The 22,000-nt window shown below is 41.3% G+C and overlaps 3 protein-coding genes across 11 annotated transcripts in view; 2 read left to right on the plus strand and 1 right to left on the minus strand.

The window, feature by feature from the left end:
* MEIOC (meiosis specific with coiled-coil domain) overlaps nucleotides 1-1,964 on the plus strand; it is a 19,358-nt gene extending 17,394 nt beyond the window's left edge. For all 4 annotated transcript variants that reach the window (XM_054537100.2, XM_024235334.3, XM_054537102.2 and 1 more), the window contains one exon: nucleotides 267-1,964. In XM_054537100.2, the coding sequence (XP_054393075.2) occupies nucleotides 267-442 (176 nt within the window). In that variant the 3' untranslated portion in view covers nucleotides 443-1,964. The remainder of the gene's footprint in view (nucleotides 1-266) is intronic.
* CCDC43 (coiled-coil domain containing 43) overlaps nucleotides 1-16,913 on the minus strand; it is a 20,088-nt gene extending 3,175 nt beyond the window's left edge. Inside the window, exons 1-5 of one of the 2 annotated variants that reach the window (XR_008515626.2) lie at nucleotides 16,476-16,913; nucleotides 10,726-10,813; nucleotides 9,152-9,287; nucleotides 6,875-6,933; nucleotides 4,395-5,335 (exon numbers count right to left, since the gene is read on the minus strand). Coding sequence is in view for 1 of the 2 variants with exons in the window: in XM_002827428.6 (XP_002827474.2) it covers nucleotides 5,148-5,335; nucleotides 6,875-6,933; nucleotides 9,152-9,287; nucleotides 10,726-10,813; nucleotides 16,476-16,913 (909 nt within the window). In the remaining variant the exon portion in view is untranslated. Of the gene's footprint in view, nucleotides 1-3,726; nucleotides 5,336-6,874; nucleotides 6,934-9,151; nucleotides 9,288-10,725; nucleotides 10,814-16,475 lie in introns of those variants that run through there. The other variant, XM_002827428.6, reaches the window with a different exon arrangement.
* A 138-nt stretch (nucleotides 16,914-17,051) lies between these two features.
* Nucleotides 17,052-22,000, plus strand: part of DBF4B (DBF4B-CDC7 kinase regulatory subunit) — a 61,669-nt gene continuing 56,720 nt past the window's right edge. For 4 of the 5 annotated variants that reach the window (XM_063718233.1, XM_063718238.1, XM_063718234.1 and 1 more), the window contains exon 1: nucleotides 17,105-17,200. In XM_063718233.1, the coding sequence (XP_063574303.1) occupies nucleotides 17,198-17,200 (3 nt within the window). In that variant the 5' untranslated portion in view covers nucleotides 17,105-17,197. Of the gene's footprint in view, nucleotides 17,201-22,000 lie in introns of all 5 variants that reach the window. The other variant, XM_054537105.2, reaches the window with a different exon arrangement.

Raw genomic sequence — 22,000 nt, forward strand, 5'->3', positions numbered from 1 at the left:
TTTATTAATTTTGTCTATTATAACTGTTTCAAGATAGTCTGTGTTCTACTCAAAGTACAGTCACTATCATACAAGTCAGAAATAAAGTATCAATACTTTTAAATATTTTAATGATAAAGGACAGGACTTTGGTTCAATCAATAACTATCCTTTTTTTACAAAAATAACATTTGATCATTTAGTAGCAAAAGCACTGGGTCTTGTAAGATTTAACAGATATTTAAATGGCATTTAATATGAAATGACCCTGAATGTTTATTTTACAGATGTTTTTGCCCTTGCTTCAGCAATTAAAGAGATGTGTGTGGCTACTCGGAAAACACGCACTGCCCTGTGGTGTGCACTGCAGATGACCTTGCCAAAAACAGCCAGTACAGCTGATGTGGTAAAGGCTTTACAAGATACAGTAAACTGTGAAGATACAAAGTCCATGAAAGCATAAATAGTAGCAATCCAATGAACCAGAGAGGTGAAACAAACAAACATTAAGGAAATGCCAGCAGAAAGAAGAATAAAAAGCTGATAAATATATCAAGACATGCTAAAAATTTTTTAATGAACTTGTCAAACTTTCAGTATGTTTTCTTTCAGATTTAAAGTTAATACCAATACCTTAATGAAGTCTAACTTCTATTTAAAAATCTTCTATTTGAAGTGAATCCGATATAGTTTTAAGTAAACGCAAAGGTACAGTTGACTACTCAGAGTTCTGAGTAGTCAGATAACAAGTTTAAGTAAATTTAATATTTCCCAACAGCTAAAATATGCTTAAACTCATTCTGCCGTGCAGGTAAATGCAAATGTGAAATTCTTCTAGGAGATAAGTTTCATTTAGGTCTGTCTTAGTTAAGTATAATTCCAAATAATGAATCTAAGTGACTGTAACCCAATTATGGCTACAGCCTAGTAACCAAGACAAGTTTTGATTGTGATATAAAAGTGTTTTCCTTACAAAACTGGATAATACCTGGGAAACAAAGGAAAATACGGATAAACCCAATATTCATGTAAAAATTTAATATTTAAAATACTACCATATTTATAAATTTGAAATCTTAATGCCTAAGTATATGGAGGGAAATGGATCTGATTCTCCTAAATTAATGATAAAAGTGCCAGTGTAAAAACCATGCAAGTTACTGAATATAAAAGCTATTCAGATCATTTGTGTATATTCTTTAAATTTTAATTATATTATCAATTATTAAATGTTTCCAATTTTAAAGTTATTTAAATTGAATCACAAAACATTCCCTTTATCTGGATCTTTTAGACTTGATGCACAGTAACTGAAATAATGACTACTGTTTTAATACCCTTAGTTTGCTGCCTTTTATGAGGGTATCACGAAGTTCTAAAATGTATTTTTTTAAAGGTTAATCTCTAACTAGTTTAGCTTGCAATTGGTTAGTGTATATTTTGTGTAGTTGTGTTCATTAGTTTGCTTCTAAGTTCTAAAATGTATTTTTTTAAAGGTTAATCTCTAACTAGTTTAGCTTGCAATTGGTTAGCATATATTTTGTGTAGTTGTGTTCATTAGTTTGCTTCTGTATTTTTTAAAACTATTGAAAGCTTAGCTTTTTCTGTTTCTCTTCACTTAGTATCTTTGTATAGAACTTGAGTAATTTATTCGTTAATATGAAATGTTGGTATTATGTGACTCAGAAGATCTTGGGTTTTAACATTTCTAGCATGAGTTAAACTATAATGTACTGATGAAATTTAATTGAAATATCCTTGACTAGAAACACTGATGTTTTAAATGTTAGTGTTTTTCTTAGTTTTAGAAATTCTGGTATTAAACAAAAAAAGAGTGTAATCATACCACATAAATTTTCTTTAGATGATGTGCAGAAGAAACTGATTGAGAATGCAAGAGTAACTGTAGGGAGAAACATTTTGATCACTGATATGCCTTAGAACTACCCAAATGAATTACATTGAGGGTAGTCAAATAAAATAGATCATCTCACCACAGTCACTGCATAGAACGTGGTTAAGTTTAACATAAGACATGTTGGATGTTATAAAAACAAATACTGTACTGAATTTAGTCTCAGGAAAAAAATAAATTACTTTGTTGAAAACATTTGGTTTCATTTTTCTAAATTTATATTAGTTTCTAACCTTAAGAGTCACTCATATCAGAAAGTCAAATGAATTTCATTTAAGAACTTATACTAAGTTTTAGATTTCATTATTAACACACAAGTAATAATGTTGGTTTATAAATCAATGCCATTCAGATATCCATGGATCTAACCAGATCTCCTTCAAAGATTAAATTTTTGCTCTATCTTTATGCTAATCCATGTAAACCAGAATAAAAATTTTAGGGAAGCTTTTACATGATACTGGTCAGAAATGAAATACCAGTCCATTAATAAGAACCAAACACTTAAAAAATTCTTTGAAATATTGTTAATCATATCACCCAATAGATAATTTTTAAATTAGTTGGTTGTCCCTTTCAATGGCATATCCTCTAACAGATGGTTTTTATGTACTTGTATTTCTGAATTACAACCTATAAAACATTGTAATTCTGAATTACAACCTATGAAAACATTATAAAACTTTTACAGAATTTGCAGTGAAACTGATAAAACTGATGCTCCTGCCATTTCTAATCTGAAGGAACTTGGTGTACTCATTCTTTTTAATGGAAAAAGCAAAATTACCTTGAGTTGTTATCAGTGTCCTTCTCACTTGAATAATCTGCTACTATAAAGTTTTAGAGGGTTGAGAATTTATGACTGAAATCCAAAATCTGGCCTAAAACTCAATCTTACCATAGAAGATATGGCTGTTTAAAATTTGCCCTTTGCCGCCGGGCGCCAGTGGATCACGCCTGTAATCCCAGCACTTTGGGAGGCTGAGGCGGGTGGATCACGAGGTCAGGAGATCGAGACCATCCTGGCTAACACGGTGAAACCCCATCTCTACTAAAAATACAAAAAATTAGCTGCGTGTGGTGGCACTTGCCTGTAGTCTCAGCTACTTGGGAGGCTGAGGCAGGAGAATCACTTGAACCCGCAAGGTGGAGGTTGCAGTGAGCCAACATGGTGCCACTGCACTCCAGCCTGGGTGACAGAGTGATCCGTCTCAAAAAACAAAAAAAATGTGCCCTTTGCAATACTGAACATTTTAGACGTAAAGGATTTATTAGCACCTGAGTCAAGTGGATAACTAAACTCAAAGCCTAATGAGCTGATCCTCTTTTTTCTGTTTAAGCATTAGTTTGAGAGTATACTTAACTGTGACATACATAGTAGAGTCCCAGAAGAAAGAACTGACTACTAACAAATTGAAACAAGTACCCTTCAGGGGACCGTGGATATAACCTGACTCCTTCAGTGACAAAAATCAAGGTGAGAACAACCCAAAATCCCAAAATAAGGATTACTAAATTAAAATAGGCTCTATCATACCCTATCGTTACCACCACATAAAGGACTATAAGCCATAATCGTAAGGACTTCTAAGCCAATTTCCTGATGTTCCAAAAAACATGCTAACCTTTCTGATCTAATTCCTACTTCACAAAAAGGAAAATTGAGAAAGAATTATTTATGGATTCCAGGAAGAGGTTCCACTAGTGGAATTTAAGTTATAGGGCTAATCAAAACAAAGCATAAAATAAAAATCAACACATTCCTAAGTAACTACTCACACATATTTCATTTCCATGGGTATGTAGAAGCAATCAAAATAAGTCAGAAGACAGCAATTTAAATAAGATTTATTTTTTTTAAAGGTGGTTTTTATTTTTTGCAATGCCACGGTTATAGGAGTGTATGAAGAGGTCACATGTCTCCCTTTCCTTAACCATGTTTGTTTTTTTTTTTAAACCTTCTGCACAAAGGTAAAAGTTTTTGTTAATCTCATAGTTAATGGTATAAAACAGAGATTGGCAAACCTTTCCTCCAACAGGCCAGGTAGTAAATATTTTAGATTTTACAGACCACATTTTTTTTCTTTTATAACTCTTTAAAAATGTAAAAATCATTTTTAGTTTGTATCATACAAAAACAGACTGGGCCAAATTCGGCCCGTGGGCAGTAGTTTGCCAACCCCTGGTATAAAATATCTACTTTGTCTTGTCACAGAAATTGCTGTCCTTAGGCTTCTAGACAATCTGCTGCCTGAAGTCAAGTGGAGAAGGGCCTTATTTACAATTTAATGTGGTTTGTGACAGAAGTAGAAATGGAGAGCTTCTGCTCACTTTTGACTCTCCCAGTTTTTCCATTCACTCATTCATTCAATAAATTTGTTGAGCACCTACTATGTACACTCTTAAATATCTTGGTGTTAGCAGAAATTTCCAGTGTTTCTTCCTTAAAAGGGTGATTTCTCCAGTTTCTCTAAACCAGGAATTATTTCTTAATACTCACGTTTTACGGAAAAATCAGGATTAAAATCTCTACCAGCACTCAAGAGGATACATGATTATACAAAATGAATCTAGCCAACAATGATATCCTTGCACCCAATAGTGACACAGCCTAGAAGAGGAAAAATATGTAACTATCTCTATTTTAAAAGATACCTCTTTTCCTCCCATAGGCTGAAACTTTCAAAAAAAAAAAAAAAAAATCAGATCTAGAACACCCCCCAAGTAATTTCTTCCCATTTTCCTAGTTTTGCTGCCATGTTAACATAAAATCTGGATCCAAGTAGTGCTCTTCATTAGGTTTCTATTTCAGCCATAAAACAATACTACACTTACAGCTGAATACTGCCTCCAAAGCAATGTGCATGCCCACATTTTATCTCAGGGAGGGATTGATTATGTTTCTGCTCCTTCAGAATGAAAACTGTTAGCTTTCTGAATCCTCCTATTTATCCAAGGTGAAGGAAGACTTTAAAGTGGCCAAAAGGAGCACAGGACTTGAGTATTAAAATATAAAGGTGGCCCCCATTCCAGATCTTTGGTACAGTCATCAACTATAATAATCTGATTGCCCACCCACCAAAACATAGCACATTTTGTAATTAGAAGTGATCGTGATTTTCCTTTTGACCATGTAAACAATAGGGGAAATGCCTTGGGAAACTACTTTGCAATGCACTCTCATTTCTCTTAAATATACAACCAGTTCTCCCTTTGATAAGTTCATGGGGGGAAAGAATAGAGTAGGCCAAGGTTATCGCTTTCGCTCCCCTCTCTGTGTCCTTTTCTTTTCCTTTTCCTTGCGCTCCTGCTTGGCTAGTTTGTCTCTCTCCCTCTGCAGCTTGTCCTGTTCCTTCTTCCTTTGGGATTCATCCCGAAGTGAGTCTCGCTCCAGTTTTCGGGCATTAAGGACATCTTCCACATTGGTGTTTCGGAACAGAACTACAGGTGAGTTAAGGGATTAGGGTACAGGTCACACAGATCACAACTACTGCTGCCTTTCCTCATTCTACTTATCCTCTCTCTACCTGCTGAGTCCTGAATGGTCTTTATCTATTCCTAGTTTAAAAAAAAAAACCCTTATGTTTATCCTTGGTCTAACAGAGAAATCCTAAAGCCATATTACAAAAGTTTTAAAATGTCCTTTGGAATAAAACTCTTATTAAGATTTATCTAAATCTGAATTTTAAAATATTTTACCAAAGAAACAAAAAAATAAGAAAACAAAATATTTCATCAAAATGAAATTTCATTCTAGAATAAGTACTTATATCATTCAATGGCAGAATATTAGAGAATCTAGGCTAGTTTTGGTGAACAGAGTAGTAATGTAACTGGCTAAATGTTTATGTACTTGGCTCTGTTAAAATGCCTTAAAAGAGTTAAATAAGATTTTTAACCTTATTAAACTTTATCAGTTTGCTTTTGTTCCTAGACTACTAAAGCTGAAGTGAAAACCACATTCTAATAACCATAAACACTGAATTTATAAGAGATAGAAAATGAGTTTAGGCTGGGCGCAGTGGCTCATGCCTGTAATCCCAGCACTTGGGAGACTGAGGCAGGTAGATCATGAGGTCAGGAGATCGAGACCATCCTGGCTAACAGGTGAAACCCCGTCTCTACTAAAAATACAAAAAATTAGCCGGGCATGGTGGCACACACCTATAGTCCCAGCTACTCGGGAGGCTAAGGCAGGAGAATCACTTTAACCCAGGAGGCGGAGGCTGCAGTGAGCCGAGATCACACCACTGCACTCCAGCCTGGGCAACAGAGCGAGACTCTGTATCAAAAAAAAGAAAAAAAAAAGTGTTTGGTGTTTGTATTCTCTGACAAATTATAAGGTTTTTGAGGAAAAAGAGAAAATTTCAACATTATTTTATTATTTTTTGAGACACAGTCTCACTCTCATATCCCAGGCCAGAGTGCAGTGGCAAGATCTCGGCTCACTGCAGCCTTGACTTCCTGGGCTCAGGTGATTCTCCCACCTCAGCCTCTTGAGTATCTGGGACTATGACTATAGGCACATGCCACCACACCTGGCTAGTGTTTTGTATTTTTTTTAGTAGAGACAGGGTTTTGCCATGTTGCCCAGGCTGGTCTCAAACTCCTGGGCTCAAACGATCCACCCGTCTCGGCTTCCTAAAGTGCCAGGACTACAGGTGTAAGCCATCATGCCTGACCTCAATATTATTTTAATTTTCTCCCTAATGCTGGGCAACTCAGAGTATAGATTTTTATTTTTCCCTTAGAAATCCTTCCTCCAAACTAATCCCTTTACAGTACTTGTTAACTTGTTTTCTCTGGGGAAAGTTCTTGCTAAACTGACTATCTAGGGCTGTCCTAGAAATAGGGCTCCCAATGTTAGCATGACATGAGTTCCTGAAGGTAAAGGGGAGCCGCCAGCAATGACAGCAAAATAAAAACTGATCTCAAGAGGACTCTATGGAGAAACACATGGGGAGGGACCCAGAAGGATACATTTGTCAGAACCAATGTTCATTGTGGTAGCACCTGAATCATCCTTCTCATCTGCTTCAGTAAGTGATGTTAAGGAAAGTCAGATGGAAAACAACATCCCAACCTAACATTAGAAAACATTCAATAGACTGGTAAGTAGGAAAAGCACACTGAATGGAGGGAGCACATTCTCAGGGATATAGCGATAAACCCAGGAGATTCATCTTTGGAAACCTCAACTTAGGAAAGATTGTTATATCTTCTGTAAGATCCTTTTCCTGGAGGCTGAAAAGAAACTTAAGTTGGTCTGGGTGGATTGCCACATTACCTGGAAGCCAGATGACCTTTAAACAGTGGTTCTCAAAGTATGGTTCACAAAACCCCCAGGAATGTATTAGAAATACACATTCTTGGGACCTATGCCAAACCTACTAAATTGTGAGTGAAGCCCAGCAATCTGTGTTTTAACAAGTCCTCCAGGAGAACCACTGCTTTAAAAGTTATTTTCTAGCCCAAGATGAGAAATTATGTCACCGGAACCATAGCTCTGCCAACCCTGGCAAGAAAACTCGTAAGAAAAAATTAGAAGAGAGGCCAGGCGCGGTGGCTCACGCTTGTAATCCCAGCACTTTGGGAGGGTGAGGCAGGCAGATCATGAGGTCAGGAGATTGAGACCAGCCTGGCTAACATGGTGAAACCCTGTCTCTACTAAAAATACGAAAAATTAGCTGGGCGTGGTGGCACATGCCTATAGTCCCAGCTACTCGGGAGGCTGAGGCAGGAGAATGGCTTGAACCCGGGAGGCAGAGGTTGCAGTGAGCCGAGATTGTGCCATTGCACTCCAGCCTAAGTGACAGACCGAGACTCTGTCTCAAAAAAAAAAAAAAAAGAGAAACTGGCTCCAAAGAGCCCAAGAATTCTTTCCTAAACTATTGATTAGACAGCTGACATTTCTGGTATGATGTCCACTGCATAATATGCCACATACTTCATTCAAATAGGCTCAGTAAGCAAAGCATTTCCTAAATAAGTATGAAATTCACAGGGAACTAAACCTGCCCCTACTGGCAATACTTTCTTTTTGCACAGTTCCCACCTGGCACATGCCACCACACCTGGCTAGTGTTTTGTATTTTTTTTAGTAGAGACAGGGTTTTGCCATGTTGCCCAGGCTGGTCTCAAACTCCTGGGCTCAAACGATCCACCCGTCTCGGCTTCCTAAAGTGCCAGGACTACAGGTGTAAGCCATCATGCCTGACCTCAATATTATTTTAATTTTCTCCCTAATGCTGGGCAACTCAGAGTATAGATTTTTATTTTTCCCTTAGAAATCCTTCCTCCAAACTAATCCCTTTAAAAGTTCTTTTCTAGCCCAAGATGAGAAATTATGTCACCAGAACCATAGCTCTGCCAACCCTGGCAAGAAAACTCATAAGAAAAAATTAGAAGAGAGGCCAGGCGCGGTGGCTCACGCTTGTAATCCCAGCACTTTGGGAGGGTGAGGCAGGCAGATCATGAGGTCAGGAGATCGAGACCAGCCTGGCTAACATGGTGAAACCCTGTCTCTACTAAAAATACGAAAAATTAGCTGGGCGTGGTGGCACGTGCCTGTAGTCCCAGCTACTCGGGAGGCTGAGGCAGGAGAATGGCTTGAACCCGGGAGGCAGAGGTTGCAGTGAGCCGAGATTGTGCCATTGCACTCCAGCCTAAGCGACAGAGCGAGACTCTGTCCAGATTTATTCTGGTATTGCTTTGGGGGTTCAGCCTTACTTTTAACTACCTGGTCACATAAGAAAGAAAAGATTCAAACTGCTCTAAATTTAGAGAATCTTTCACCCAGAAATACCCAGGTTCTAGTCCTGGTTTTGCCACTAATCTTCTGAATGCCTCTGATCACCCATTCATCTGTTGGTGTCTCAGTTTCCTTATTGACTGGGAAAGAACATAAAGATGGATTATACTTTATACTACACTGTATAGAAAAGTATTATACAAATATAAAGAATTACAGCTATATTGTATTTTCTGAAAGCATAATATAAATGGACTATTAAGACATTATTTGTTTTACACCAAAGTTTTCAGGAATATACTGATTATGTGTTGAAAAATATAAGTCCAGTATCAACTAATCCAATATCACTCCGCATATCCACAAAGGGCCATAGATTACTGCCATTTTAGAGGGGAAAATTAAGCTATAGAGGGGGATTAGCAACTTGCCAAACGTCACTGTAAACCCACAAATATGTCCGGCTTGAGCTTTAGGGAATGGTGCCAAGACTCCAGAAAGGATATTCCTCTTCATCTGTCACATCAGCATACTGGGCCAGGAGGGCAGCTTTTCTCTGCTTCTCCTCTTCTGACACCATCCTTGGCTTTACTACAATTTGGGCCTGCTTCTCAATTAGGGTGGCAATGGCCTGTACTTCATCTGGGAGGTGGTGGAAGGAAGAATAAGGTTGAATGAGACAGAACAAGCCCACCGAACCACTAGTCCACACAGGCAGCACTTGTACTAAAGACATTGGCATCTGCTGCCTCCTCAGAGCCCAGCAGTTCAAAGGACATGGCTCGGGGGCCATTGAGAAAGGAAAGGAAAGGCCATGCAGGCCAAGCTTTGTATCCATCTTCAATCAGAGCAGCCCTGATTTTACTTGTTTTATATACTGAAGTTCTGCTGCCTTAAAAAAAAAAAAAAAAAAAAAAGTTGAAAAGCACTGCATTAGGACCACAGAAAACTAAGCCTCTGAACACTCAACTTCCTCCCCATGGCATCCCAAAAACCTAAGCAGGAATCTAAAATCAACTTAAGCTGGACTGTTTATGTTTCTGATTATGCCAGGTGGAATTCTTAGATTAAGAATATTTTGCCATACTATAAAATAAAATCAACTAGTAAGTTCTCCAGTCTCAAGAAAAGGAAACAATGGTGTAAAATAGTAGTTCTCACACTTGGTTGCACATTAGAATCACCTACAGGAGCTTTTAAACAATACAAATGCCTGGGCCCCAACCCAGGTACATTAAGTGATTCTAATACACAGTCAAAACCGAGAACCAACAGTGTACAGAGTTCAGAATCTTTCCAAATTTGGCTTTTATGATTTGAGTTTTCTGTAGCTAATTTACCGTCCTAGTGGTGGGTATATTTGCCCATTTCTCTTCCATTTTAAAGGGTAAAGTGTTTAGCTGAATAATGCCAAATACCAACCATAATTTGTGTTATGAAATGACAACATGAGGCAGGGTGCAGTAGCTCACGCCTGTAATCCCAGCACTTTGGGAGGCTGAGGTGGGCAGATCACATGAAGTCAGGAGTTTGAGACCAGCCTGGTCAATATGGTGAAACCCCCATCTCTACTAAAAACACAAAAATTAGCCAGGCATGGTGACATGAGCCTGTAGTCCCAGCTACTCATGAGGCTGAGGCACAAGAATCGCTTGAACCTGGGAGGCAGCAGTTACAGTGAGCCGAGATTATGCCACTGCACTCCAGCCTGGGTGACACAGCAAGACTCTGTCTCAAAAAAAAAAGACAACATGAAAAAAGTAGGAAGTGGTAAAAATATAGTTGACTCCATACCTGCAATGCAAATCTACAAGAAGCAGTGGAAAGATGATGAAAAAGAAAAAGTAAAAAACCACAATGAAGAAAACTGTGGTCAGTCGAAATGGAAAAATGCAAAAAAAGAAAAGGAAGTCAATGTTCAGTAAAGAGTTAACACAGGCTGTTGGGTGTTTGCCAGTGTGCACTATCTTCGGGAAAATGAGCATCCAAGGGGAAAATGAAAAGATCTCTTCCTAATAGCTATACAGTCAAGGCTGCCGGAAAAGGCTCGGGAGGTTAAACACAGAAACTCTGACTCTACCTTCTTTTTTCACTTTGGTGACAACATTCTGAGTTTCTGACCATCGTTCCACAATCTCCTTGCAGATATTAAGGAGGGAATCTTCTTCCTAGTTGGAAAAGCAGACCAATTAATTTCCTGAGGGAGCCCTCAAAAACAATAGTAACCTCAAAAAAGCCTATGAAGAAAGCACAGCTCTCCGTGCTGTGAAATTATGGAAGGGTCTGAGAGCCACAAAAGAGTATGTTTCTTTTCTGAGGCTCTGGACACAGAATTAATCCTGCTTGTGCGTCCCAGAACCCACACCTCCGACATCAAGAACAGCCACTCCATCCTGATAAGCTCCAAGGGAAGATTCATACCAACTCAGGGCAGCCTTCCTCATTCTCTCTTAAAATATTTTATTTATTTTGTTTTTAATTAACAAATAATAACTGTATATATTATATATATGTAGGGTACCCTGTGATGTCTCAATATATGTTCACATTGTAGAATAATTAAATCAAGCTAATTAACAAATCTATCACCTCACATATTTCTCATTTTTTTGGTGATGAAAACATTTAAGGCTGGGTGCAGTGGCTTACGCCTGTAATCCCAGCACTTTGGGAGGCTGAGGAGGGCGGATCACTTGAAGCTGGGAGTTCGAGACCAGCCTGGCCAACGTGCTGAAACCCCGTCTCTACTAAAAATACAAAAATTAGCCAGGTTTGGTGGCACACGCCTGTAATTACAGTACTCGAGAGGCTGAGGCACAAGAATAACTTGAACCCAGGAGGCAGAGGTTGCAGTGAGCCGAGATCGCACCACTGCACTCCAGCCTGGGAGAGGGGAGAGAAATTATCTCAAAAAAAAAAAAAAAAAAAAAAAGAAAGAAAGAAAACATTTAAAATGTACTCTTTTAGTAATTTTGAAGTATACAATGCATTATTATTTATTTATTATTATTACTTTTTAGAGACAGGGTCTCACTCTGTTACCCAGGGTGGAGTGCAGTGGTGCAATCACAGCTCACTGTAACCTCAAACTCCTGGGCTCAAGCCATCTTCCTGCCTCAGCCTCTCAAGTAGCTAGGACTGCAAGCATGTACTACCACACCTGGCTAATTGAGTGTTTGCTTGTTGTTTTTTTTTTAAAGATGGGGTCTCACTATCTTACCCAGGCTGGTCTCCAACTCTTGACCTCAAGCAATCCTCCCATCTTGGCCCCCCAAAGTGTTGGGATTACAGGCCTGGGCCACCACATCCAGCTGATTATTACTTATTATAGTCACCATTCTGTGCAACAGATCACTAAAGTATATTCCTTCTGTCTAACTGCAATTTTGTTTCCTTTGATCAACAATCTTCCCTTTTCCCATCTACCTCCCCCAATTCTTTTGGAGCAAAAACCTGTTCCCTAAGTCAAAACTCCTCTGTGAAATATTCCTTGGATGATGTATACAATTCAGAACATTCCCTAAGGTTATCAACTTTCATGCTAGATCATATCCATTAGCTTGCTGACACATAATAAAGAGGAGATACATGAGGAAATGGTCTCTTGTCCAACCATCCCGCTGTCCATTTTAGAGAAGCATACATATTCTGCATACCAACCAATCTCCCTCCTCAGCATGATATAACAAAAATCTTGTCTTTAGTGTTAGAGATACTTAAGTTCAAATCCCGGATCTGTGAGGAAGTTTCTTAACTTTCTGCTCTTCACATTCTCCCAGGATTTTACTGAGGATAAATGAAAATGTATATAAATGCCTACCCTACTTGTCAAAGAACAGGCATCTAATAAACACGAGCACTTCCCTCCATCTTCATTACAGCTACATTCCCCACCTTCACGTTCTACCTCTCAGGGCAAGCTGTCAGCATTCACATTTATTAAGCATTTACCATGTGCCAGGCACTGCTTTAAAAGCTTTTTACATGAGAACTCTCAATTCTTAAAATAATGCCATTAAGTACTATTTTACTCTCAATTTACAGAAGAGGAAACCAAAGCACAGAGGTTAATTACCTTGCCCAAGGTCTTACAAGTAATAATGGATTAAACACAATTTGAACCCCAGCAGTTTGGCTTAGAGCCCATGTTCTTTTTTTTTTTTTTTTTTTTTGAGACGGAATCTCACTCTGTCACCCAGGCTGGAGTGTGCAGTGGCGCGATCTCAGCTCAATGCAAGCTCTGCCTCCTGGGTTCACGCCATTATCCTGCCTCAGCCTCCCGAGCAGCTGGGACTACAGGCGCCCGCCACCACGCCCAGCTAATTTTTTGCATTTTTAGTAGAGACGGGGTTTCACCATGTTAGCCCGGATGGTTTCGATCTCCTGACCTCGTGATCCACCTGCCTTGGCTTCCCAAAGTGCTGGGATTACAGGCATGAGCCACCGCACCCAGCCGAGCCCATGTTCTTAACCATTATATATACCATCTCCCAAAGAAAAGTGGAGAGTCAGAACACAGACTTATTATGTATATCCTTATTTTGTACCCAGCAAAGTATTTCTTCCTCTACCTTGCATCCTTTTAGCATATATGCTAGACACACAGAACTTCCTTGGTCCAGAGTTTCAATAGTTCATGGGTTTCCCCCAACCCCAACCAGCAAGAAAAGCAAACGAGAAAAAGAAAAAAGGATGAGAAAGTGGTACCGCTCTTTTAAAATCCCCCACCAAAAGAAAAAGAATGGCAGGAAAAGGAGCAGCAGAGAAGCAAAAGAGAACGGGAACTCTTAGAGGACAAAGTGGTTTATTTCCTCAGTCTCCTCATCCAAATCAAAGCAGTTCAATCATCCATTCCTTCATTTATTTATACAGAAAGTGCCTGCTGTGTTCAAGGCACTAAGAGGAAAGTTTATCCTACTTACAATGCTCCTTTTTCCCTAGCACTTATCACTTTGTAACATACTATATAATTTACTAGTGATGCTTTTCCGTGCTAGAATGTAACCACATGAGGGCAGGAATTTCTATCTGTTTTATTCTTTGAAGTGCCCCAAGCACTTAGGGTAGTGCCTGGCATATGGTAATCCATCAATAAAAATTTGATAAATCAATCAACCAATGTAAGTACTGTTGAAGAGAAGGATGATAGAAAGTTTTTGTTTACTGTTATTTGCTCCTAACTATATGCCACTGTTCTTGAATTTTACCTCAGATTATTGCTAACAAACTTCTTAATTCCTCATATTAAATCCTAGCCCAAGTCAGGCACAGAGGCTCACATCTGTAATCTCAGCACTTTGGGAGGCCAAGGCAGGAGGATGTCTTGACCCCAGGAGCATAAGACCACCCTGAGCAACATGGCAAAACCCTGTCTCTACAAAAAAAAAAATTTTTGTTTTTAATTAGCCAGGCATGGCTGGGCGTGGTGGCTCACACCTATAGTCCCAGCACTTTGAGAGACTGAGATGGGTGGATCACTTGAGGTCAGGAGTTTGAGACCAGCCTGGTCAACATGGTGAAACCCCATCTCTACTAAAAATATAAAAATTAGCCAGGCATGGTGGCATATGCCTGTAATCCCAGCTACTTGGGAGGCTGAGAATCACTTGAACCCATGAGGCAGAGGTTACAGTGAGCTGAGATCTTGCTACTGCACTCCAGCCTGGGTGACGGAGTGAGACTCTCTCAAAACATAAAACATAAAACATAAAAAAAAAGTTAGCCAGGCATGATATGTGATGGCAGGTGCCTGTAGTCCTAGCTACTTGGGAGGCTGATGAGAGGGGATTGCTTGAGTCCAGTCGTTCAAGGTTACAGTGAGTTATGATCACATTACTATAACAGAGCGAGACTCTCTTAAAAAAAAAAAAAAAAAAGGCAAACTAATGTCTACCTTTATCAACAGAAACAGCTCCAAATAATGACGGACTGATCAAGAAGCTGGTACCAAGAAGTATCAAAGTTATTTCAACGGCTTCATGGAGTGTTTAGAAACTTCCCAGCTGTAAATAAAAACTAACTTAAATTGCTTGCCTCCTACTCTTTCTCCCTATAATCTGTAATGTTGTGGTCCAAAAAAAGAACTGATTCCACTGTCTTGTATTTCCAGTGAACTTCTGAGCTTCCTCACAGGCTGTGTTAAAGTTTTCCCATTTATAAGCCAATCTTGCCAGAAGAGGCTCTGGAACTCAAATGGGTTACTGCCAGAAGAATCTGTGACAGCTGCACTAGTGTTATGTTTCAACCATGTACCCAATCTATGAACTGCTTCCACCAAATGTGAGTAATTTTTTCCTAGCACTTGTTTCCTCTTTCACAAAACACTTTTGTATTTGAAAATGTTTTCTGCCTTCTACCCTTTTAAAAAAATGAGGTATGAATACGTACATTTATATCTATATATATTTATAGTAATTTTTTTTTCTTTGAGACAGGGTCACTCTGTCACCCAAGCTGGAGTGCAGTGGCACAATCACGGCTCACTGCAGCCACAACCTCCTAGGCTCAAGTGATCCTCCCACTTCAGACTCCTTAGTAGCTGGGACTACAGGTATGCACCACCATACCCGGCTAATTTTTTAAATTTTTTTGTAGAGACAGGGTCTTGCTATGTTGCCCAGTCTGGTCTGGAACTCTTGGCCTCAAGCAATCCTCCCGCCTCAGCCTCCCAAAGTGGTGAGATTACAAGCATGAGCCACTGTGCCCCACCTCATAGTACATTTTGATTCTCTCTATTACTAGCCTCTCAAAATTGGTTTTGAGAATAACAAAGAACCCATTTTCCTAACCTGTCCATTGTAATAAATGCCAGAGGATAAAGCCTTTGATAGACAGACAGGTGGCTCTCACAGTAGCAGTCAGGTATCCAGGATCTCCTCTAATCCATGAATGCAGAGACAACTCTAGCTTCTATAGTATTTAGTGATGATTCAAGTAAATTTTATTTTTAAGCTTGTATTTAAAAGGAAACAATTTGTTAGACAGTCACAGGTAGCACCTACAACCAATTTAATCTGTAATAACCAGTCTAATAAGTGTGTATGTTGGAGGTGTGGGAAGTGAAGATGAAGGCAGCAGAAATGATCAGGTTGAAAAAGTGGACATCTGGGTGACTTACTATGTAAACATAGCTTAAAGTACACATTTCTGAATATCTTGCTTCTAACAGACTAAGGACTAAGTTTATCTCTCTTCGTTAAAGCTCTGATCTCTCTCATACCCTCCTTCCCACCACCAATGATTACTGCAAATACTGTAATGGATCAAGCACGACGTTTGCTTCAGTTCTGCGTGGGCATGAAAAGACTTCTACCACCAACTTACCTTTTATGGACTCCTACATCTAAATAAGAATCAAAAGGGCACTTCCTGCAGGCTTCTGTCATGGGACAGCCCTGGGAACTGCCTTGTAATAGGCACAGACCTCCCAAGAGCATTTTAATACCCCCAGTGAACACTGTAAACGAATGGAAATGGAATTGGTCGTCAGATATTTATAACATTCCCATTCTGACATTTCAATGCCTTCGGAAGAACGCTCCTCGGCTCACTCACAAGCATCGGAGAGGGCCTTGTCCCCAAGAATACGAGAAAGCCCTTCCTCTCTGTGTACCTGCAGCTTTCAGGCTTCCCACACCTGGTTGGGGAGCAACCTCCTTCCCCCGCCGCCCAGCTATCAGAGGAGTATACCTCTCCCAGGTGAGACCATTGAGCCTCTGGGATACCCGGTAGGGGACGGAGGGTGCAAAGTACTGACAGGTCCTCAGATGCTGGCCAGAAGCTGAAGGAATGTGTCCAGGCAGGCTGAAGGACTGTGTCCAGGCTACTTACCAGGAAAGCAGAGAGGATCCCCTGCAGGGCATCCAGCTTCTCTTCTTCCTCCTCCTCCTGCAGGACACCCAAGATGTAGGCTCCATAAACGGCTCGGTCCACTCCCAGTGCCTCCAACCGTCCGTCCAGCCAGGAGCCAAAGCCGCCGCCTCCGCCATCGCCTTCGCCAGGAGCTACCGCGGCCACTTCGCTGGGCGCCGCCATCTTGGGGTCAGGGTCCTGCAAGCCCCTGGGGCGCCTACCGCAGTGCCTGACGGGCCGCGCCGCAGGTCCACCGCGCATGTCTGAAGAGGGAGCCCAGGCCCGTAAGTGCAGAGAGCGCAGCCGTGTCGGCCGGCTTGAGAGTTTTGTGCTTTCTAGATGAAGCGCGTCTTCGCATACGTGTGGTCGCGTGATCTCACAAGATGCTTGGCATGTGAGTATTCTTAACAGACTCATTCTACAGCTCGGGAAGTTGAGAGAGGTGCTGTAATTTGGCCAAAGTCACCCGGCTAATAACTACCCAGGACTGGAGCTCAGCGTGGATTCCATCGCTTCCTCTACCCGACCGAGCTGCCTACCACGCGCGCTCGGGGGATGCTGGCCGCCCACTCCCACACAGCTGTCTGGCAGGAACCTCCTGAACGCCCGGAATACCCTCGTCGCTACCGACGGCTACCACCTTCACCTGTACAAGCCCTTCTCTGTCAAAGTAAAGGTTGCAGAAAACCTTCCGTGATTCCATGGTAGGCACTCAGTAAATAAACAGGCAACCTCAAGTCATTTCTTCCACTCACTCATTGAGTCAACACGTGCACGGGACTATTCTTTGAGGAGCCTACCCCACCCTCTGCCAGGCACTGTGCCAAGAGCTTTTCATGCATTATCTCTTGTAATCCTCCCTATAGCCCTGTGGGGAGATACTTTTATTGTCCACATTTTAAAGATAAGGAGACAGGCCGGGCGCCGTGGCTCACGCCTGTAATCCCAACAGTTTGGGAGGCCGAGGTGGATGGATCACTTGAGGTCAGGAGTTCGAGACCAGCCTGGCCAACATGGTGAAACCCCATCTCGAGTAAAAATACAAAAATAAGGCCGGGCACGGTGGCTCACTCCCGTAATCCCAGCACTTTGGAAGGCCAAGGTGGGCAGTTCACCTGAGGTCGGGAGTTCGAGACTAGCCTGACCAAAATGGAGAAACCCCGTCTCTACTAAAAATACAAAATTAGGCGTGTCCCACCATGCCTGTAATCCCAGCTACTTGGGAGGCTGAGGCAGGAGAATCGCTTGAACCCGGGAGGCGGAGGTTGCGGTGAGCAGAGATCGTGCCATTGCACTCCAGCCTGGGCAACAAGAGCGAAATTCCGTCTCAAAACAAACAACAACAAAAGCCAGGTGTGGTGGCGCAGGCCTGTAATCCCAGCTACTCAGAATCGCTTGAACCCGGAAGGCGGAGGTTGCAGTGAGCCAAGATCGCGCCACTGCACTCCAGCCTGAGCGACAGTGAGACTCCATCTCAAAAAAAAAAAAAAACACTAAAGATAAGGAGACAGATATGAAGGGAGTCACAACTAGAGGGCGCCTAACCAGTGGCAAGAACTCTTCTTTGGCAGAGTTATGAGAGCCTCAGCTGACGTCAAAACACCTGGCTCTGGGCTGGAATGAATTACCCAAGAATTTGGTTGGCTTTAGCTGAAGTGCAGAGGAAGCTGGCAAGGTCCTGGCTAACTCCTTCCTCAAATATGTACTGAGTACCTTCAGTATGGCATTGTTGGCACTGAAAACACAAAAATGAATGTCACAAAATATATGTCCTCAGGGGTTTTTAATCCATTAGGAACAGACATGTTTAAACAAATGATGACAATATAGTGATATAAATGTTTTAATGGAGCTTTATTTAGCAGAGGTTGCAGTAGGATGCCTAGAAGATTGAGTTAACTTTACCTGTTGGAGTGGAGTTGGAAGCTGGTGGGGAGAGGGTCATAGGTAATCCAGGAAGGCTTCCCAGTGGAGATGATGCTTGAACTTTCTTGAAGAATGGTAGGAGTTCTTTACGTAAAGGGACTGGAGGGAAAAAGGGGGTAGATCCAGATGCAGGGGAACTGTGAATTCAAAGGCTTGCTAGGGGGCCTCCAGAGAGTCATGTGTGGCTTGAGCTACAGGGTTCAAATCGAAGATATTCAGGGGATAACAACAAAAAAAGAAGGAAAGGAGTTTGTATACCTTGCAGAGGTCCTCTTATTGAAGAGGTCTACCCTTAGTGGCATTGGGATTATGTAAATGAATGGCACAGATACAAATGTAAGAAATATGGCAGAGTGTGAATTTTAGTTGCGTGGCTTCTGTGTGCTCGCTGAGTTAGATAGAATGTGACACTAACAGAGTCAGAGGCCAGAGTCAGCCTCCAAAGCCTTGCCTCTTTTTCAAGTCCTCAGGTATTCTTTCTAATCTAGTAGCTGTCTTGCAGGTGGGGCTTGTCAGTTCACAGACCTGGGAGCCATCGTGGCTCAAGGATCATAGCTGGTCAGTGCAGAGCCCCCAAACCAGAAAAACATCACAAAATTTTGTTTTTTAGAAATACAGCCTCACAAGAAGTTTCAAAAATAGTACATAGAGTCCTGCACACCTTCACCCAGTTTCCCCTAATAGTAACATCAAGCATAAAGACAATATAATAGTAAATCAGGAAATTGATATAGGTATAATGCAATAAGTTTTTTTGGTTTTTGTTTTGAGGTGAAGTCTCACGGTTGTCGTCCAGACTGGAGTGCAGTGGTATGATCTCGGCTCACTACAACCTCCGTCTCCTGGGTTCAAGCAATTCTCCTGCCTCAGCCTTCCGTGTAGCTGGGATTACAGGCACCCAGCACCACACCCAGCTAATTTTTTCCCTATTTTTAGTAGAGATGGGGTTTTGCCATGTTGGCCAAGCTGGTCTCAAACTGCTGATCTCAGGTGATGCACCTGCTTTGGCATCCCAAAGCGCTGGGATTACAGGCATGAGCCACCGTGCCCAGCCATAATGCAATAAGGTTTTTTGAAAGCATCAACAAGCTTCTCGAAAACTGAATCAAGGTTCTCCAGACCCTAAATTTTAAGAATATCCGCAATGGCTATTTTACTACAAAAGTAACAATAGCTCATGCTTTAAAAAATATTATATAAGGCCGAGTGCAGTGGCTCATGCGCTCTATGTAAGTCTATGCAGGACTCTGTGTAATCCCAGCACTTTGGGAAGCCAACGCGGGTAGATCAGCTGAGGTCAGGAGCTCGAGACCAGCCTGGCCAACTGGTGAAACCCCATCTCTACTAAAAAAAATACAAAAAAATGGCCCAGCGCGGTGGCTCACACCTGTAATCCCAGCACTTTGGGAGGCCGAGGCGGGCAGATCACGAGGTCAGGAGATCGAGACCATCCTGGATAATACGGTGAAACCCCGTCTCTACTAAAAATACAAAAAAAAATTAACCGGGTGTGGTGGCGGGCGCCTGTAGTCCCAGCTACTAGGGAGGCTGAAGCAGGAGAATGGCGCGAAACCGGGAGGCGGAGCTTGCAGTGAGCCAAGACAGGCCACTGCACTCCAGCCTGGGCGACAGAGCGAGACTCCATCTCAAAAAAACAAAAAACAAAAAAATTAGCCAGCTGTGGTGGTGGGCGCATGTAATCCCAGTTACTTGGGAGGCTGAGGCAGGAGAATTGCTTGAAACCAGGAGGCAGAGGTTGCAGTGAGCCAAGATTACGCCATTGTACTCCAGCCTGGGCAACAAGGGCAAAACTCTGTCTCAACAAAAAAAAAGAAAAAATTATATAAATGGATAAGTGACAAATTGAAAGCTTACAAAAAATAAAATATACAAATTAAGATTGCAGCAAAATACCACGTCCGCTTTTCAGATCAAAAAAGTCTGATAATATACTGTATTGAACTGTGCTTGGGTAAAAGACATTGGAAAATGTTGGAGCAGAAAGTAAATGGATCTGGTCTTGTTGGAGGACTGTTTGTTTGAAAAGACCCAGCATTTCTGCTTCTGGGAATTTGTTCATAACTTATTCATTTATTTTTATCTTTACTTGTGGTAAAATACACAATTTGCCGTCTTAACTATTTTTAAGTATATGGTTTAACAGTGTTAAGTATTAATTATTTTTAAAATTTTTGGTTTAAACCGGGCCTGGTGGTTCGTGCCTGTAATCCCAGCACTTAGGGAGGCCAAGATGGGTGGATCACTGAGGTCAGGAGTTCAAGACCAGTCTAGCCAACACGGCAAAACCCTGTCTCTACTAAAAATATAAAAATTAGCCAGGTGTGGTAAGGCATGCCTATAGTCCCAGCTACTTGGCTACTCGACAGGCTGAGGCAGGAGAATCGCTTGAATTCGGGACACGGAGGTTGCAGTGAGTTGAGATAATGCCACTGCATTCCAGCCTGGGCAACAGAGTGAGACTCTGTCTCAAAAAAAGAAAAAAATGTTGATTTAATATTTTGTATAATGGCCAGGCATGCTGGCTTACACCTGTAATCCCAGTACTTTGGGAGGCTGACAAGGGAGGATTGCTTGAGGCCAGGAGTTCAAAACTAACCTGGGCAACATAATGAGACCCCAGCTCTACAAAAAAAAAAAGTGGTGGTGCATGTCTTTTGTCCTACCTACTCAGGAGGTTGAGGCAAGAGGATCACTTGAGCCCAGGAGCTCAAAGTTATAGTGAGCTATGATGATGCCACTGCCTTCTAGCCTGAACAACAGAACAAAACTCTGTCTTTAAAAAATAAAACTGTACATTTGTGTAGAATGACATATTTCTAAGGATATTCATTGTAGTGAAGCTTTTTGTAGTAAAAGAATAGTCTACATTTTATGTATATGAGACTGGTTTAAAAATTCTGGTAGCCACACAAAGAAGTATTGTGCAGCTGTAAAAAAAAAAAATGAACAAAGAGGCTGGGCGCGGTGGCTCGTGCCTGTAGTCCCAGCACTTTGGGAGGCCCAAGCAGGTGGATCACCTGAGGTCAAGAGTTCGAGACCAGCCCGGCCAACTAAAAATACAAAAATTAGTTGGGCATGGTGGCAAGCACCTGTAATCCCAGCTACTTGGGAGGCTGAGGCAGGAGAATCGCTTGAATACGGGAGGCAGAGGTTGCAGTGAGAGGAGATCATGCCATTGCTCTCCAGCCTGGGCTACAGAGCAAGACTCCATCTCAAAAAAAAAAAAAAAAAAAAAAGAACAAAGAAGCTCTTTATGCACTGACATGTATCAAAGTTCGAGATACATTGTTTAAAAAGTACAGATCAACAACGTGTAATGCTTGCCACCATCACTATTTAAAAAGAAGGTAGGGTAGGGGAATACATGTACATATGTGTCCTTATATGTGCATAGAATACCTCTGGAAAGATACACCAGGGATATGTGAGAATGGTTGTCACGGAGGAGGAGAACTGAAGGAGACTGGTTTTGAGCTGTTATATTTATTTACTTTGTATCTTTTTGTAAAAGAAAGCAAATTTGAAGCCCTTTCTCCAACCTCATTTTCTTCCCTCTC

Source organism: Pongo abelii, chromosome 19 (assembly GCF_028885655.2).
Source record: "Pongo abelii isolate AG06213 chromosome 19, NHGRI_mPonAbe1-v2.0_pri, whole genome shotgun sequence".
Classification (NCBI taxonomy): domain Eukaryota; kingdom Metazoa; phylum Chordata; class Mammalia; order Primates; family Hominidae; genus Pongo; species Pongo abelii.